This window comes from Myxine glutinosa, chromosome 9 (assembly GCF_964187855.1).
Source record: "Myxine glutinosa chromosome 9, kmMyxGlut1.1, whole genome shotgun sequence".
Lineage (NCBI taxonomy): Eukaryota > Metazoa > Chordata > Myxini > Myxiniformes > Myxinidae > Myxine > Myxine glutinosa.
In genome coordinates, this window is record NC_136269.1 from 58,611,140 (window position 1) to 58,631,853 (window position 20,714).

The 20,714-nt window shown below is 41.6% G+C and overlaps 1 protein-coding gene across 5 annotated transcripts in view; it reads right to left on the minus strand.

Annotated features, from left to right (window-relative positions):
* Nucleotides 1-20,714, minus strand: part of LOC137415994 (uncharacterized) — a 120,164-nt gene that overhangs the window by 32,392 nt on the left and 67,058 nt on the right. For all 5 annotated transcript variants that reach the window (XM_078784382.1, XM_078784384.1, XM_078784381.1 and 2 more), the window contains exons 9-13: nt 19,978-20,038; nt 15,251-15,308; nt 5,089-5,152; nt 3,173-3,251; nt 976-1,033 (exon numbers count right to left, since the gene is read on the minus strand). In XM_078784382.1, the coding sequence (XP_078640508.1) occupies nt 976-1,033; nt 3,173-3,251; nt 5,089-5,152; nt 15,251-15,308; nt 19,978-20,038 (320 nt within the window). The remainder of the gene's footprint in view (nt 1-975; nt 1,034-3,172; nt 3,252-5,088; nt 5,153-15,250; nt 15,309-19,977; nt 20,039-20,714) is intronic.

Consider the following 20,714-nt stretch of genomic DNA (forward strand, 5'->3'; position numbering starts at 1 on the left):
ATCATTATTTGTTTTCGAAGCTAATTTATTCCTAGATTATGTTCAGGAAATTTCATCTTGATCGGATGAAGTTTTGTACTTGTCGAATTATGACGTCATAATGGAGGCACCTATGACATCATTAACATATTTTATTCCCCATGGAGAGTTCTTTACAATGAGCCATGTCTCAATTCTTTCTATTCAGCACTTTCGGAAATATAGAGGTGCAAAGTTTTTCTGTTTTTCCAAGATGGCGGCCGAACCACATGACCGATGACGTCATCATTGTTTTTTCTCCACCAGTTTATGCCGACATGGTGCTCCAGAAATTTCATCTTGATTGGATGAAGTTTTGTACTTGTCGAATTATGACGTCATAATGGAGGCCTTGGGCCTAGAGAATTAAAAATTGGGCACAGTCTATTCCAGGGCAAGGCAAATATGTGTGTAAAGTATGACGATGCTATGTACAATGATGTAGACGTAGTACTGCGCACAAACAGACAGACAGATAGACAGACAGACAAACCAACCAACCAACATACTTGCCGGAATTTTTTCCGGCAAGTAACAAACGGACTCAAATGCAATACCCTCTCCTCTGGCGAGGGTAAAAAAGAAACACGGAAACGATTACTGGTGTAAAATCTGGCGTCTTGTGGATGGCCTAAAAAGGCCTACTTGTACTTTGTGATTTTGCCCTTTGACATTTTGACCCAATTATTAATTAGTCTTCACATCTTCGGGTTTGTTGAAAAAAAGCCGCGGCGCGCGCACACACACACACACACACACACACACACACACACACACACACACACACACACACACACACACACACACACACACACACACACACACACACACACACACACACACATAAATCTCCAGCTGTGGGTGGGGATGGGCTAAAAATACATTTTCAAGATAACCCACATAAAAATATAACTGCAACAATAGTTCTCCATTGCATTATATCCAATCCAGCCTTACCACCAATTATTTCCTCCTTTAGCTTCTGCAGCTCCTTTCTCATCTCATCCATAATCTCCTGAAAGAATAAACACACTGGTTTTGTCAAATGGAAAATTTCCTTTTAAACAGTTCCACAAATAGATGGAGCCTCTGCACATATCTATTAGTCTCCTGTAGAGACTCGAGATGAATGCTCATCTTACACCCAGAAATGACACGTTCAAATCCCAAGTGCTTATCATATAGTAAATGGTATCACAGTAAATTGTATCATCTAGTAAATTGTATAAATTGTATCACGTCACACATCCAACCAAATCCCAAGTGCTTATCATATAGTAAATACAGTCAAAAAAATGGGCTAAATGTATTCAGGAAGGGAGATTATATTGAGAAACTAGAATGGCACTTGGTAGAATGCATACCTCCGCCAGGCAGAACAGTACAAATTTTGCATCCAACTGATAGGCCGGATCTGCATCCAGACTTTAACCAAAATGTAATCACCTGTTCTTTCACCGACCCAACGCATCCACCAAGTTTCTTCTGAATCATTCAACAACGTTTTGAAATATCGTGCTGCACATCGTTTATTAGTGCAGCAGATAAACACAAAAATTGTGCATTTTATGAGAAAAGCATGAAATTTTTAACATAGTGCATACCATAAGGTTTATTTTCAGATGTGGAGGGAAGTCAGATTTGACCTCTGAGAACCGTGAGAGGTCAAATCCAAAATGGCCGCCAGTCCACCGAGTCTAATGTTCAAACGCACTTAATTTTGGAACCAAATAGTGTAGAAAAACATTATAGGTGTCATTTCCAACTAAATTGGGGATGCCCAGAGGTGAATGATGCTTTCAATGAACTCCTAGGCATGCCAAGTGAGGTCAGTGAAGGCTCAATGTTACTGCTAGAGCGATTTGTGGTGCTGATGTACGATAGAACCAGTGAGAGCACGGAAGTGAATGATGCCAGGAAACAGCTCTTCACACAGAAGTGTAGAACTCAAGAGAACATTCCTCCAACCCAGGCAACACTCAAGCAGCACATCAAGCACACTTGCTACCACGCCAACTGTTGTAACCAGGCATTGGTCATGGATCCAGAGATGCCAGACCCATCTGACTGGGGCTGGACAAAGGAGACAACTGGGTGGCAGCCTCTTTGGACCACTCTTCCTGAAGCATCAAAATCGTGCCATGAATTGATCGACTGTGGCTGCAAGAAAGGGTGCACTGGACGCTGCAAGTGTGCCAAAGCTGCATTCAAGTGCACTGCACTGTGCTTCTGTTCTGGAGACTGTTAGATTTTGATCATTACCAATTTTCATCATTGCACTTGATTTAATGTAAGCTTTGGTGGACATACTTGGTTAACTACAGTTATTTTTTCAGAGGTTATTGCATCATTCCTTGCAGTGTAAACACTTTTTAAAAAAATCATTTCTGGTCTTTGGGTGTTCTGTACCTATCTACCCCTGTACCTGAAAAAATTAAGTTTTAAAAGTTCAAATGAACTTTTTCCAATAGCAGTTCCAACTGCAGTATCATAAAAATAGATATTTAACGTAATTTGACCTTTACCATGACCTAAATGCATGTCCTTGAGTTCTGGCGATCTCAAAAGTATCACCAAATGAATGGGCATCCCCAATTTAGTTGGAAATGACACCTATAAGCACGTTTGAACATTAGACCCAGTGGACTGGTGGCCATTTTGGATTTGACCTCTCACGGTCCTCAGAGGTCAAATCTGACTTCCCTCCACATCTGAAAATAAACCTTATGGTATATACTAACTATGCTAGAAATTTCATGCTTTTCTCAAAAAATGCACAATTTTTTAAAATATGAGAGCTTATCCACTGTACTATATGGCCCTATCTCTGAATTGTGAAAAATCACTTGTAAAATAAAAAATATTGTATCTGGATCTGCACTAAAATCGAATCAATTAGTCCTCGTCACACACCCAACTTGTCCACGAAGTTTCGTCTGAATCCGTCCATTAATTTTTGAGATATTCTGCTCATAGACAGACAGACAGACAGACAAACAAACAGGGGTGAAACCATAACCTTCGTCATCCTTAGGTGGTGGACGTATGAAAGTTAAAACTTCTTCTTGTTTTCCCGTTTCTCTATGTACAGGAGTTGTAAATCCCTCATAACCTATTCCAAGACAAATGAACCAATGCTGGAAGCTGTCTGTACCTGTTTCAGACGTTCATTTGCATTTCCATCTCCATGCCCCCCATTGAATGAGCCTCCATTGTTAGATATGAGCTTGTTCCTGAGAAAGGTAAGATCAATCACAATGAGTTTTGAAACTTATTGCAAAACTGATTTGTTTTGAATTTCACAACATGCTGGAAGCTGTACAACAATGGATCTTGCATTTTGATGTTCCTCATCACAACAATAATATGCTCGGCACACACACAAAGTTGCAAACACACAACCAAAAAACAAACAAACACGAAAGATGTCATGCATAGCACGGTACTTGAGAAATCCAAATAAACAACATGCTTCCATGTTTTGATTGGTGAGCCAATTCAGTGACCCAATATGCAAATTCTGTTCCACCTTGTAAAGTACCCTGCCTCAAGGTGGGTGGAGATTACACATTACCTGCTAAAAAAGTTGTCTGTATATTGCAAGAAGATTCTGTAGATGTTTGTATGTTATTCGACTCAAGGGGTCTAATGGGTATACACGTCTAAGGTGTCTATATATGAATGTAAATGTCTAAAGGGTCGAAGTGGTCCCAAGGTTATATAATGGTCAACAATGGTCTTTTCGAATAGTAGTTAGGGTCTAAAGGTCTAAGGGACAAGCCTTCAAAGCGGTTTAAAGGATGGAAATGTCTTCAGCAGTCTGAGGGGTATAAAGGGTCTTTAAAGGTCTAAAAGGTTATAAAGTGTCGAAATGGGTCTAATCGGTCGAAAAGGTCAAGAGATCTAAGAGGTCTCTCGGGTCTAAGGGTGTCTAAGTGGTCGTAAAAGGTTCAAAGGGTCGAAAAGGTATGTTCCAACAGTAGATACAGGTCTAAAGGGTGTAACAGGGTTTATAAGACCTTCAGGGTCTAAGGATTCTAAACGGTCTAATGTGGGCTACAGGGTTTTAGGTCCTAAAGGGCCTAATGGGGTCGTAGGGTTCTAATGGGGTTTACAGAGTCATACGGCTCTGCGGGGTCCAAGGGGTCTAAGGGTTCTAAAGGGTCTATGGGTTCTAATGAGGTCTACATGGTCTTAAGGTTCTAAGGGTTCTCAGGGTTATAAAGGGTCTAAGGGTTCTAAAGGGTCCAACAGGGTTTGTGGTGTTTTAGGGGCTCCAAGGGTTATAACAGGGTCTATAGGGTCTACAAGGTCTTAGGGGGAACTCAAGTCTAAAAGGGATAAAGGGTCAAGGGGTCTAAGTGGTCCATAAGGTCAAAGGATCTAAGTTGTCTAAAAGGACTAACTAAGTTGTTTAAAAGGTCAAGCATGTAAAACGTTCTCTCTCTAGTATGTAATCTAATCTCTCAAGCATTTAAAAAAGGATAGTATGGGTCTTTGGGGTCTTTAAAGGCTGAAGTGGTGGATGAAAATACCCTCAGGACAATCCCCGGTTCTGACTTGGTCTGTGTGTGAAATTTGGTGGTTGTAGGCCCAGCTTTGGTGGTTGTAGACTCTCAAGACAAAAGCAAAGGCTAAAACCAAGACGAGACATTCACAGCCCTTTTACATGTGAACAATCAATGCAACAAGAGACACCTGAGCAACAAGAAATACCTGCCTGTCATTCATTCCAATACTAATGCTTACCTAACATTGGGGGACTGGACATCAAAAAATGCTATTATTCTACAATGGCAAAACATATGCAGTATGCATCAAAGTACCAAGAAGTAAAAACTGACCTTCTTGACTCGTGCATCCCATTCATCTTTTGATCTCAAATTCAAATCTCTCAAGTATATAGCAACAATAACAAATTTGACTTCACTGTTCCAATACTTATGGAGGGCACTGTATATCACAACCACACACCAGCCAAATGAAGTAAAGCAAAAAAAATATCTATAATATTAATAATAATAACAAGAATTATTCTCTGACAATCACACGTCCACCTCACAATTGTACCGTGAAATAACAGGTGATTTGCTGCCAGCAGGGTTCGACCTCTCCCGCGTCCTGCGACCTATTTCTGCGCACACGTACGCACACACACACAGACAATTTTATTGATTTGTTGTGCTGGGTACAGCCGTGGCCAAAAATATTGGCACCCTTGCACTTTTTTCAAATAATGCACAATTTCTTCCAGAAAATTGTTGAGATTAAACAATCTTTTGGTATCCACATATTATGTATTTCTTTTGTTTGCAGTGGAACAAAACAAAAAAAGCTGAAAAATTACTAAATCTTAGCTTATTCCACACAGAAATCCTAAAATGGCCCGGACAATATTATTGGCACCTTTTAGAATTTGTTAGAAATAATTCGATTGCAAGCAGGTGATTCTCCTTTACTTTGGAATTCAAAAAACTCATCTATGGTGATAGTAAGGGAAACATATGAAAATCTGTTAACTAAATTGTTACCAAAAAATTTCTTCACCAATATGTTTGTAAAGGTGTGTAATAACATGTGTTAAAATGTTGAAGGTCAACTCCCGTGGGAAACCCAGAAAAAAAGCTGTTGAATTCGGGTACCGAAAAATTATTTTCGAGAATTTTTATTTTTTTTAAATCGGCCCTTAAGTAACTTATGAGGGGTCAAATAAGGGTTTTTCATGATTCTGAGTTGATTGTTAACATTTATATTTCACCACAGACTCCTTTGTGGAAAAATAATTTCTAAATATATCTCATTTTCTACTTTGCAGGACATGGAGTCCAGCAATATGGATGAAGACGTTACTCCATCTGTGCTCAATTGCTTCATCTGTGCACGCTCGGATACACCAGCTGAAAAGGCTCATACAGGCAACTCCAAAGGGATACTCAACTTTATTGAAACAAGCAGAAACTGTCGAAAATGTTACTGTTGTGGAACGTATGAAGGAGGCTCAAAAGGAAGGAAAACTGAGGTACCACCAGAAGTGTAAAAATGATCTGTACAACAACTTTGTTGCAACCACCAAGAAGTCAGCTCAAGCATCAAAGGCAGAGAAAGTGTCATCAAAGTTGAAGAGAAGACGCACTACTTGTGAGTTCAGTTCATCAACTGGCTGCAGTTCTAGAAGATCACAGTCAGTTGACCTCCTGTACAAGGATGTATGCATTCTTTGCAACCAACCAGCCCAGCTCTACAAAAATAATCCAGCACAAGCTAGAAAGAAATACAGAGTGCCAGATAATTTGACTGCAGATACACTGAAGGCAAGCTTGCTGAAGACAGCACGGAGTCGCGGGGATGACTGGGGCACTGAAGTCATTGGACGCCTGGAAGGGATCAACGACTTGGTAGCAGAAGAAACACTGTACCATTTGCGATGCAAACTTATGTTTGCGAGAGGTGACAGTTTGTCCAAGACTGATGAGGAAGGAAAAAGGAAGAGAGGACAGAGGAGTATTGATGAGGAGCGAGAGGCAGTTTTTATTGAATTCTGCGAATGGTTAGACTCAGAATTAGAGCATGGGGTAATGAACATGGACCAAGCCCATGAAAAGCTGCAGGAGTTTGATCAGTCACCAGAGAAGAGCCTTTCTTATTCAAAGCATTGGCTAAAGATAAAACTTCTAGAGAAATACGAAGACACCTTGTATTTCACAACACAGGAAAGAAGGGCAGATGTACTCTGTCTCAAAGATGGCACCGACAATATTCTGTGAGGGCATCATGCTAATCTTGACCATGGAGATGAGAAGACTCAGATCATAAAGACGGCACTCAAGTTCATATCCAATGATATTGCCTTGATTGATTTAGGTCCAAAGTCATACCCCACCACACACAGTATGACTGACATCGATAGTCAGCTGACACTTGTTCCTGCAAGCCTTCAGATGTTCTTGAGACCGATTGTCAAGACAGACGAAAGAGTTGCCGTTTGGGGGCAGAATTTCATTAAGGCCTGTCGACCTCGGTCTGGAGTATTGCCACACCAAATGGGGCTTGCCATACAACTTGATCATAGATTTGGGTCAAAATGGATGCTCAACAAGTTCCACCGGCTGGGATACACTGAGTCTTACACGGAGACACAAAACTACAAATACTGCTTCCTTAATAGTAGGAGTGGAGATGATGTTCCAGATACTTCTGGCACTCTTGACACCATTGTGGAGGAAACCGATGAACAGATCAATGATGAGGTTGCGGTTGATGCTGCGCTTGAGGATCAATCAGTGATGACAGCCAAAGTGCCAGCCAGTGAAAGTGAATTGTCAAGTAATGATCAGGTGGTCTTTATGGAGGTTGGGGAAACAAACAATGCAGTCACTCAGTTTGTTGGAGACAATATAGATTTAAACATTGTCTCTATTCACGGAAACACTCCCTTTCACTCAATGGGTTGGATCGAAGTCACCTCTCCGGCACCACCTTTGCAGGAGTGAAGTCAGGAGTGATCAAACCAGAGACTCTACCTCCAACAGAGGGTGCAGCTGCACAACATTCACTCCGTGCCTACCTGCAGACCCGGGACTGGATCCTTCTACAGAGCATGTCTCTGAACCCCAGTGACTATGGATGGACAATAGGTGTGCATGGGTATGAGCCAGTTCCAACACTGGACCCCATGGCTCCTGAGGAGCTATTGCAGTTCACGAGCTGTAATTGTCATGGAGATTGCAGCAACCGGCGATGCAGCTGCAAGAAGAATGGGGTCACGTGCATCTCGGCCTGTGGAGTCTGTAATGGCATTACATGCAGAAACTGCAGTCATGATGTTGTTGAGTCTGAAGAAGACATAGACAATGACTGTTGAAACTTCTGACATTGTGAATGAGAAATAACTCTTGAGTATTATATATGTATGTGAAATAAAAGCTACTTTGTGTGTAAATGTAAAAGTGTAAATATAAATGTTAACAATCAACTCAGAATCATGAAAAACCCTTATTTGACCCCTCATAAGTTACTTAAGGGGCGATTAAAAAAAAAAAAAAATCTCGAAAATAATTTTTCGGTACCCGAATTCAACACCTTTTTTTCTGGGTTTCCCACGGGAGTTGAACTTCAACATTTTAACACATGTTATTACACACCTTTACAAACATATTGGTGAAGAAATTTTTTGGTAACAATTTAGTTAACAGATTTGTGAAATATCTCATAAAATGCCCTTACTATGAGTTGCAGGTGCCTGCAATATATATATTTTAAAAACTCATTCAACCAGTTTGAATGGAGAAAAGGAGTCATTCTGCTGTTCTCTTGAGACCTTGATGTTCCTGTGTCCACCGAATGCAATGTTATCAGGACGTTTAAGGCCCATGGCACTGTAGCCAACCTCCCTGGAAGTGGCCGCAAGCGAAAACTTGATCAAAGATTGCAGCGAAGGATTGTCCCAATGGTGGAGAAAGCACCTCGATCAACTACCAAACAGATTCAAGCTGACCTTCAGATACAAGGTAAGACAGTTTCAACTTGCACCATCCGTCGCCAACTCAAAGAAAGGGAGTTCTATGGTAGGAGATCCAGGAGGTCCCCACTGCTGAGAGAGAGACATAAGAAAGCCCGAGTGGAGTTTTCCAAAACACACCTGAACAAGCCAAAATCATTCTGGGAGAATGTCCTGTGGACAGATGAGACCAAATTAGAGCTTTTTGGTAAAGCACATCATCTCGATGTTTACAGAAAACAAAGTGAAGCCTTCAAAGAAAAGAACACCTTCCTTACAGTCAAATATGGAGGTTCAGTGATGTTTTGGGGTTGCTGTGCTGACTCTGGCACTGGGTGCCTTGAATGTGTGCATGGCATCATGAAATCAGGAGATTACCAAGGCATTTTGGAGTGCAATGTTCAACCCTGTGTCAGAAAGCTGGGTCTTCATCAAAGGTCACGGGTCTTGCAGCAGGACAATGACCCCCAACACACTTCAAAAAGCACCCACGAATGGTTCAAGACAAAACACTGGACTGTTCTGAAGTGGTCAGCAATGAGTCCAGATCTAAATCCCATTGAACACCTGGAGGGAGATCTGAAAACAACAGTTGGGAGAAGGCACCCTTCAAATCTGGGAGAACTGGAGCAGTTTGCACAAGAAGAGAGGGCCAAACTGCCAGTGGAGAGGTGAAGGAAGCTCATTCATGGCTATAGGAAGCGCTTGACTGCAGTTATTTTGTCCAAAGGCTGTGATACCAAATATTGAGTCGAGGGTGTCAATAATTTTGTCAATCCATTTTTATTTTTATTTTTTGATTTTGAAAGGATATTGTTATGAATTTGGGTAGAGCAATATCTAGAGCCAGATAGATCTGTATCGGTAGGTATCCGACTGTCGTGATAGGGAATCTACCTGTAATAAGTTCTATGTTTAGTCCGGTTTGTCAGTACAAGCCATATTGATGTCCCCGCTATGAGGGAGCAGGGCGTGCTAAATAGTGCAGGGATTATGGATAAGATTCCTTTGTTCGTCGTCCCCTCTGTCGTCAAACCTGTGTCCCTTATGGCAACGCACTCATATAAACACTTAGATAGGTCCTTAGTGCAACATTAAATAATTCCCCTCCCTTACCACAACGACTTTGGAAAACAGGCAGTAAGCCAGGCCGGGGCACCGCCGATGGGGCTGCAGCCAGCCACACCACCAGCTGGCCTAGCAACCAGCCTCGTGGCAGGCTGGGTGCCACGCCCAGGAGGACTGTTGATTGGCCAGGGGGAGGGGCGAGCAACACCACAGTGCGGGAGGCACTCGGCCAATGACAGGGCACCAGTGAAACAGAACATTCGAGAGGTCGAGAGACTAGGCTGATTGGGAGGCGCGCGAGAGCTGACGGGAGACGCGAGGTGACCAGAGGACGCGCTGGACGACATTTTGTCTCTTGGGTCTCTTGGCTCTCTTGGCTTCTTCTTGTCTTGGCCAGTTCCCTCTCTGTGCGTTCCTAGCGTTATTCGGACTCTCTCCGCGCTGGATCGGCTTCGTGTGGCGATCACTAGCCCTGCGTTGGACCTTTGGTTTGGTGCTGTTGGGTTTGTCGCGGTGCTCGGTGCTTTTTGGTGCTTTCGGTGCTGCGAGTGGACGGGAACTCGGGTGCGACTGGCGAGGGGCTTGCAGCGAGGCGCTCGGTTAGGCCTGCCAGCGAGCGAACAGGCATGCGTCGAGGCCTGTTTCCCACCGACATCAAAGCTGTAGCGGGCTTGCGCGCTTGGAGCGACTATTCCTTGACGACTGACAGATAAGGCCGCACCCCACAGAACATTACACGACGTCTTATTTTTATTAATTAATTTCCCCTGTGCTGTATCCAAAGTGCGAGTGGGGACGTCCCGATTAGGACATTTTATTTATCATCGCGTATTTTCCTGTCCCGCTATCCTTGTAAATAAATCCTTGTATTATTTTCCATTTCCTTTTAAACCCGATTCCTGTTTGAGTTCGTTCCCTCTCCAGATAAGCGCTTCTGCTTCTTCTTCTTCTTCATTCTTTCTCCCGTGCTGTGATAGCAAAATCCGTATTTGGTCGTCGCCTCAATTAAAGCCGGTCGGTCCTCCGCGAGCCCTGGTATTAACCGGAAGGGTTCGCGCGACAATATATTAAGTTCTGAATAAAAAACAAAGGTTCTGTAATATTAACAGTGAAATAAAGAATTGTGGAGACCAAATACTTTTGTCAATTTCAACTTATTTTTCGAGAAAATTGTGAGTTATTTGAAAAACTGCAAGGGTGCCAATATTTTCGGCCACGACTATATATGCTAAGTTTGTGCAGTACTGCTACTTGGCTCAAGTTATGCAACTGGCTATAACATTGTCACAAATTTCAGTTGGTCTTATGAAAAGAAACAACAATGTTACATGCATTTTATTGTATCATGCAGAAAACTTTGGCATGCAAGATGCATGATGATAATGGTATGTTCATTGCAACAGATTATTTCCATAATATATGGGCTTTCATTCCTGCATCACATATGTCTCTCCTGGAATCTATGCAAACGAAGGCTCTCAACATTATTAGCATCTCTTCTGATGAGTCTGAAGCACAAAGCCTGTTTCTCTCACATCAATCAGTTTGGGAATCTTGAGAAGTCAGGTTTGCAGGGGTTGCCTGCTCACAACAATCAATTCCCCTTCATTCCATTTAACAGTGTCAAACCCCTAAGTGTCAGTACCGTCTCTCACATCTCCTACATGCCGGTGTCCTTCCAACCACACCCCTTCTATGTATCATCCTCTTCCACGACACCTCTTTCTGCATCCCTCGCTTCCTCCACCCGCTCTCAGCTTCCCCTTCACCCCACCCACTCTCAGCTTCACCCTTGTCCCGCCCCTTCCCAACCTCCCCCTCGTCCCACACCCTCCCATTCATCCCGCAACCTCCCAGTTCCTCCCCTCATTCCATACCATCTCAGCTTCCCCCTCGTCACACACCCTCTCAGCTTCCCCCTGTCCGACACTCTTCCAGACAGACTTCCCCCATCCTAAACCCTCCCAGATTTTGCCTGTCCGTCACCCTCCTAGATTCCCTCTGTTCCAAACCCTCCTAGCTTCACCCAGTCCTGCACCCTCCCAACTCCCCATCCCAAACACCCCCAGGTTCCCTCACCCCCTCTATCTGGCACCTTCTCAGCCTCCCCCACACCACCCACTCCCGCCCTATCTGGAACATCCTCTTGACGTCTTAGCGGATGACTCCATGCTCTGCTGTGAGATTCCTCATCCTTCAGATAGGCAGGCAGCAGCCTCTCAACTCTCTGCAGACCTTGATAGAATCACAAGCCAGTCTGTCTTTTAATCCTGACAAATCTCACACTCTCTCGGAGACGACCGTATGCTCTACTCTCATCAACTTTCTTTCCTCTTCTGACTCTCTCGTCTTTCGTCTTTCGTTCTGATTCTGATTTTTTTCTGAGAGGATCTTCTCATCCACTTTCTTGACAATCCTCTTGAAGTTCAGCCACTCAAACTTTTGGGACTCAATATCACCCATGATCTTTCTTCGACAAACTACACTTTTAAGTTGGCCTCCAACAGCAGTCACTGACTGGGCATCATGCAAAGTTCTATCTTGGCACACTTGAAAACTTATCCACCTATAGGGCCTTCATTTGAAGCTTGATATAGTACTGCTCTCCCCTGTGGGCAGGCATCCCTGCCTCACACCTTGCTCAGATTGACAAAGTGGAAACCAAGGTCTTCAGTATCATTGCAAACTCTTGCGATGAAGCCAAGTCTATGGGTCAATCACTTTCACATCTCAGACAGGTCGGCGGTCTCTGTCTTATATCGCGTTTTTCTGGTCTCATACCCTCTGTTCTTTCTGTGTCTTGTCCCACATCTCCCATCCACCCACATTTATGTAAGGCGCATGCGGTCACACTAGTAACTCCCTTCCGGTGATACTCCCAAAACAAAAATAACTGTTCACCGACACTCATTACATCTGCCATAGGTGGATGGAGCTTGTTTTTACCCGTCTGTGATGTTTGTCTATCTGTGAACAGGATATTTCAAAAAGTTGTGGACGGATTCGGACTAAACTTGGGTGGGTGTGCGACAAGGAAGAATTGATTCGATTTTGGTGAAGTTCCGAATCTGAGGATAATTAAAGTGATTCTTCACCATTCAGAGATTGGTCCAAAAAATATATATACAGTATAGCACAATATTTCAAAAAGTTACACATGAGTTACGACAAAGGTTGGTGGATGAGTTGGTTAGGTAACAAGAACAAGCTGATTAGATTTTGGCTCAAATCCAGCCTACCAGAGTAGGATACAAAATATAAGCTGTTCAGCCTGGTGGATGTATGTGCTCCAATGAGTGCCGTTCTAGTTCGCTCTTTTTCCCCCAACTGTGGCACCAACTTCCACATTCTTTTCAATCTTATTCTTCCCTCGCGTCTTCAAGACAATTGTTCACCACCATCGAAGATCACCCCCCATCCAAAAAAAAATTCTACTCCCATTATCCCTTGCCGGCCCACTTTCCAAATTTCCAGTTTTTCCTTCCTGTGTTTGCCTCTGTTCCCATATTGTCCACACCATTTGTCCTCCCTTACCCGAACCCTCATTGTTTCCCACGTCCCTCGTTTGTCAAAGTCTTCCCTCTGTTCCATCCCTCAACGTTGCTGTTGGTGTCTCCCCCTTCCCCTCCCCTCACACCCCACCTCGCTTTCCACTATTCCTTTTGTTATTTAACATCCTGATTTGTTGTATGTTCTAACTCCTCTATGAGCCTAGACTTTGCCTTAAAAAAATAACTCTCAGGTAAAATACAAATACTGAAAGACAACTTTTTGTTTCTACTGGATAAATTATCAATAAACTTTTTGAACTTTTTATCATTTTTCTATTTAGTCATCATACCTGTTTTATTACTGAACCACAACAAGATTGACCCATTAATTAATAGTGCTTGTAACCCAAAGAGCATAGATTTCAAACTGCTGTAAGTTTTAAATGAGGTTTGCCAGCTGAATGAAATAGACATTCATGAACTCCCTCTGTGTCACCCAGGTTAGCCTAGGCTTGGCACATCAGCAATACTCTACCCACACTGCCAGCTAATCAGGGAACATCAGCAATGCACATTTGGAACCATGCACCTCACTTTGATAGCCATCCTGATAATGTGCACGTACGAGACAGATATTGGCATTGCTATCCAGCACAAGACAATGGCATTCGATAAATTCTAAACTTGTGACAATTTGAACAAATACAAGGAAATGTCAGACAGGAGGCAGCAATTTGGACCATCGCCCCCATTAACTTGATCCATCAATTTATGCATCTTCTACGTATATACAACCCCCATATCATTAACCACACAAACTTCAGATCAAAACCCATTATTTAAAATAAATTTCGATGGCACATTTGATCTCTGGGCAGGGAATTTGGCCAGCAGACTAGCACACAATAGCCTACTTTTTTGAGAGGTACCATAAGAATCTTTCATGTCCACAACATCAATGCAGATAGGACACAGTTGCCTTCTCATACCATTATAACTAGTGAGATACCCGTGCTACGCACGGGTGGGATGCCAAAAACAAACAGACAATGCAGAAACGGTGAATGCTAAAGCATGAAACCAATAAATTCCACATTCCTGTAGCACCTTCAGTCGCACATCAGACATGGACAGCAAGTTCGTGAAGGACTTCCATGAAAAACGTACCCGTTCGCAAACAAACGGGTACGTTCACGTATAGAAACATCAATCGTGGGACCGTGGCGAATCTGCATATGGCGATCCGCGAATTTCACATTCATAAAGTAGAAACCATCACGGCATTTCGTCATTCACTTTAACTCGATATCTCTTTTTTCATTCCAAACAGCATAACTCCAATCACAAATTAAATAGCATTAATATAAAAAAAGAAACCTTTACCAATATTCGTGACAAACAAATATTTAAATCCTGATGTGAAGTTCCGTACGGTTCAGTGAATACAATTACGAATTCAAAATCGTAATTGTATTCACTCAATTCCAATCATCAATTGATACTTTAACAAAATACTGTTTTAAATGACGGTTGTATTGGGATATTATCAAACCCGCTCATTGCCGTCATCTGTTCACTTCCGCATTCACGGCAGGTTCATAATTCTCATCAAAATCTAAACTGTATTTGTAGAATTTCAATAAAAGCCACATCACTGCTCATATCAGTAAATATTATTCCATCGTGTTTGGAAAAACTGAAAAATTTGGAAAATTATGTCATTATACTATATTATAATATAATTATAATTATAATATAATGTATAAAACCATTATAATGCCGGTGTGTTCAAGATGCAGCATCCATGCCAGCACCGTACCAACAACGGGAATCTTTTTTTATTTCATATAATTGGGTTCAACTCTACAGCTGAACAAGTCCATGATCAGATTGTTCAGAGGCAGGCATGGTCCCAAATGGGCCAGCAGTCTTCCATCAACCTACTGCACTGGGCCTTCTTTGAAGGTTTCCAATCATAAATCATAATACTTTGCTTAGCTTCCGTGAACCGATAGAATTGAATGCATTCAACTTGGCCGGTTATGAAAAGATGCAATACCTTCCAAACACTCTGGTTAAAATGATGGAGTCGTAATATGGTGGGATAAACCAAATGTTGCCTATCCCCTCACAACGAATCATTAATTACATCACCTCATTGTCCATATAGACTCACCTGGTACATTAACAGGGGTGGAGCTTCTGACTGGAGTTGCAGAACATTCTGTTTCTTCCTGGCAAATAAGTGGTACAAAGAAAAAAAAGTAGAGAACAAAGAGGCAAGGGATATATTATGGTATTGAATGAGGTACTCATATGTACAGAACTGATCACTGATGAAAGGTGCCATTTGAGCAGATTTACATTGAATACTGTACAATATCATAAATGCATATATTTCACAAGTCAATTGATCAACTCCTATAATCCTTTCCCTTCAAAGAAAATGGAAATGAGCAACACATCACATCTCTACAAGATTTGCAACTTTGGTGTTACAACAGAGGCAGTGGTCTCTCTTTTTAGCCTTCATTTTAAATAAGTACAATATATACCTCACCCCTTATAAAGGGAAAAGGAGAACAAAAACAAAATCAATGATTTTTTTTTTTGCAAATTCCAAAATTAATTGTGATTACAAGTGTTTACACCTTTTTTAATACACTGTTCTGTGTAAATGTGATATACAAGTTCACAATGGAGTTTGAAGTATATATACGTTTGGAGTTTGGAGTATTTATGTACAGCAGTATATTTTTACACAATTACAAAGACATTATTGGACGATGGACAAATCAATATAGCAGATGGGATTTTAACCTCGTGTCTCAGCAGTGTGAGCCATGACCCCAGATGGGAACCCACACCCACAATCACATCATACTTTGTGCTTTAATAGGTGCTTATTGGTACAACAATAGTACAATGCAGGAGAGGTAAAGTGCTTAGGGAGTTGTTGTTGATTAGCCCTACTCAGATTTCTTGAACAGGCTCGCTGCACGGAGATAGCCGACATCTTAGATCACGTATTCGTCTAAAACATCGAAAATGTTGGCCATTGCCTTCGTGGAAGCCAGGGCCACAGTCTTCCATAATTATTTTTAGTGTGTGGGGCAGCCTTTGGCAGAGGTTGTAGGTGTTGTCAGTGGTATCGTCGAGTATCGGGATGGCACTTTGCGGACAAGAATGGAGATGCCTCTTCATGGGGATGCCAGGAACGGGATGAATCTATCGGAGGTGTGCCTCTTCGCAGTGGTTGTACCCGCCAATACAAAACGGGGCCAAATCGTCCCCACTCTTCTCTGCTGCCCAGATTTGTGAGGGCAGTGTGGCCACAGTCAGAGTGGTGAGGGTATTGTATATACTGCAGTAACTTGCAGCCACTACAGCAATCTTCGTCAAATAAAGGCTCCAGACCATGCTCGCAGTTTCTTTCTGTGCGAATAATTTTAAACTGCTCTCGTACCCCAGTGAGCTCACAATTTCCCCTACACATGTAATACCACAGAGATATTCATCCAGATTCAATTCTCAGATGACATATCCTATTGGTAGAATTCCTAGTCATATTGCCAATCAGCTTTTCATATTATCAATATAGAATAACCTTGAATCCTCATATGGTCTGGTACATCACATGACAATGACGTCTGGTACATCACAGGACATGTTTTGTATAATTGGAATGTTAAAGTATAACAGCTATTGGGGTGTTTTAAAGGTTATCGGGATGAGATTCCTCAAAATAATCTGAAACACCAACTATTTTAACTTCTCTAAATACAAAGACTGTACTGTGTATACAGGGTGTCCACAAAGTGTTGTTGCAGTTTTTACTTTTAATGACAACCAAACCGGAACACCTTGTGGACACCCTTTATAACTGGTAATTTAAAAAACATTTCCTTCGTAAATTGAAAAGAAATCCATAAAGGAGCTTATTTCAGTCCTTTGCAGGAAGAAGGCCTTTCTTAACTTGTGTTGCGTGGTGTTTTGGCTACTTGCCACACTTATCAATTGTGGTTTGGTGAAGAGTGAGCAACCATTGGAATAAAAACACACCAGCCAGCAGATAAATAAACAAGTCTTTAACCACTCAAACACATAGCCAGTGCCTTACAAATGCATCATCATATATATAGCATGGCCTGAAGGGCATTGCCTCCTCTAGTAACATGATGTGTCATCATTCAGTTTTGTCAAATCCTTTTTCTGGCCGTCCCTAGTACTCTCCAGCAGGAGTGCTAATTTAGGGCACAAATTTGAATTGGTTTAGCGAGGCGGTGAAATCTCACCCACTCCACAGTGAAAGACACTTTGGGATCTTCAACATCCATCAACTAATGCTGTCAGACAGGACACCCGTCTTAACGTCCATCCGATGATCGGATACTGAAAAATGAAAAGCTGAAAGGTCTCGAGTCAATAAGTACTCAACACCTTTGCTCTGACACTCCAAATTGAGCTCAGGTGCATCCAATTTCCTTTGAGCATCCTTGAGATGTCTCTACAACTTGATTGAAGTCCACATGTGGCCAATTCAATTGATTGGACATGATTTAGAAAGAAACACGCATTTCTATACAAGGTCCCACAGTTGACAGGGCATGTCAGAGCAGAAACTCTACCACGAAGTTCAAGGAACTGTCTGTAGAACTCCACGATAAAATTGTGATGAGGCATAGATCTGGGGAAGGGGATAAAACAATTTCTAGAGTATTCAAAGTTCCCAAAAGCACAGTGAGCTCCATCATTTGGAAATGGAAAGAATATGTAAATATCCAGACCCTTCCTAGAGCTGGCCGTCTGACCAAACTGGAAAAAGGACCTTGGTCAGGGAGGTGACCAAGAACCCAATGTCCGCTCTGGCAGAACTACAGAGTTCCTTGTCTGAGATGAGAGAACCTGCCAGAAGGACAACAAGTCTCTGCAGCACTTCACAAATCTATGCTTTGGCCAGACAGAAGCCATTCCTAAGAAAAAAAGCACATGACAGCATGCCTGGAGTTTGAAAAAGGACACATGAAAGACTGAGAGCAAGAGGCAAAAATATTCTGTGGTCTGAAGAAACGAAAATTGAACTCTGGCCTAAATGCAAAGCGCTACGCCTGGCAGAAACCGAGAACAGCTTATCATCATCTGCTGTTGGTGTTTCCCCCTTTCCATTTTTGGTACACGAGTTATTAAGTGACCACTATATTCGTCATGTGTGTGCGTCTGTCTGTGTGTGTCTGTGTGTCTGTCTGTCCGCAGCATAACTACCCGATGATATCATCCGATCTTGATGAAACTTGGGTGGGAGGTTCATATCATGATCTAGTTGTGTCCTGCCTAGAGTGGGCGTATTGCGCCCATTGTGGGCGGAGCCACGCCCAAAAAAGATGTCTTTTTAGGGGGTAAGAGTTCTAGCTACATCTTCTCCGAGGGTTTTTGGTGGAATCTGACAGGGGTTTCGATATTTGGTTAGGCCAATGTCATGTGTCTAGCCCCACGGAGCTCGATTTTTCATTTTTTTTTCTTTTTTATTTATTTATTATTATTATTTTATTTTTATTTTTTTCATTTCATTTTTCACCGAATTTTCGGTATTGTGTAGCTAACTAACCTCATAACTGATTATACATTATTTTCTATCTCATTTCAAGGTCAGTAACCTTCGTTTTGACATTTCCGGGCCTGGCCTGTCCGGGCTGTTTCGGTCACAGTCCATCCTTTGTCAATGAATACCGCTCACTCGTGAACCATTGTCGTCTCCTGACTTGTGTTCCCTTCCATTCTGCTCTAGCTCTTCCACGAGTCTTGAACATGTACACAAAAAATAGTACCCTAAAAACGTTTTGTATACACAAAACTTGTTTTTGAATACAGTGTCAAGGTTAATAGAAGAGTTAGAGCACAGAATGGATCAAGACGAAAAGAACAACAGAAAGGTGGGATGAAACACACCAACAGGAGGATTGAGGGACAAATAGAGGGAGACTTTGAGGGATGTGTAGTTCTATGTGGGCAAAACAATACTGTATGGTGCTAAACTACTTGCAATTCTGCCCGGAAAATGCCATCTTTTTAGGCTGGCACATTGCTTTGCATTGACTCCACATTAATCAATTAATTTGTGTGAACCATGATACGGGCCAAGCGCACGCAGTACGTTGACTGCAGGAAACTGGACGTGATTACTTTACAGCATGCACTCACCATTGTGTGTTTAAATATCAGTTCATTTCCAGTTTTACTTTAACATCTAGCAAATGTTTCTTTCTCTCTGGAAGTGTCAGGGCAGCAAATATACATCATCAACACTTCTTGCGGGAATAAGAAAAGCTTTCTGTACCACAAATATGATGCTGCTCACCATTTCTCTGCTCGTTACTTATTCCATAAACAACTCAAGGTCTGTTCACACAGAAAGGTTAATCCAGTGTTTTTAAGAGGTGTGTGTGTGTGTATGTGTGTAAGTTAATAGGTCTCGGACTTGTTAATCCAACCGGAACCATGGATTAATAGTTCTGAGGAAGTGTGTATGAACATGGCACAAATATTTGGTCTGGCATAACTCTCTCTCTGAGTAAGCTTTTGCGGACACCGTAATAGCATGATCCACCGCCACACATCCTCATGCCAAATATTTTGCAAAATGCCATCCAGTTCGTAATAAACATTTTCATGTGAATGCCAATACTTAATCTTGGGAATTAGTATGGACTAGTTACTTAAGATTATCCGTATGAACCCAGATTTAGTGTCCAATGAGAACCACTGTTCATCCTTAACCCAAATTTGCTTCCATCGATTTCCCCTGCTATGTGCACATCATTGAACTTGTCATTCAGGGGTTTACCAACATAATTCCACACACCAATCTACATTTACACCCAACATCAGTAGGAAACCTAAACTTACTGCCTTTTCCTCCTTTGGCTCTGGTTTGTCCTCCGAGGTGCCTGGTTCTGCTAATCTTCTCCTGCAAAACAAGTGACATGCTGTCACATACCAAACCTAACAGTCAGAGCTTAAATATATATAAAAATTTTTTTACAAGCATCACAGTTTTTATTTTTTGTTTTTTTAAACTGCACAGTTCACACGCATTAAATCATTCTGACCTTGCAATAAAAAAAATATCGTCAACTTCATCAAAGTGACAGTATTGCTACAAAAAAACAATGCAGCATTTCATGGATAATCATTTGTGGATATTTGAGAAGAGATGATCATGCATCCAATGAGAAAGCAAAGCAGAGCACTGATCACTGCATTTATAAATGGGAATTAATCTTTGTAATGAAATTTCCATTATGTCAACAATATAATAATGAAAACAATATAGGAAATAGAACGTTACTCGGTAGAGCATACCTCTGCCAGGCTGAACAGTCTATGTTTTGTATCTCACTGATAGGCAGGATCTGGATTCAGACCTGAACCAAAATCTAATCAGCTTGTTCTTGTCACCTTACCAACTCGTCCACCAAATTTAGTAATAACTTGTCCACAACGTTTTGAAATATCATGTTCTATATATATATATATATATATATATATATATATATATATATATATATATATATATATATATATATATATATATATATATATATATATATATATATACAGACTTGGCATTTAATATGGAATTT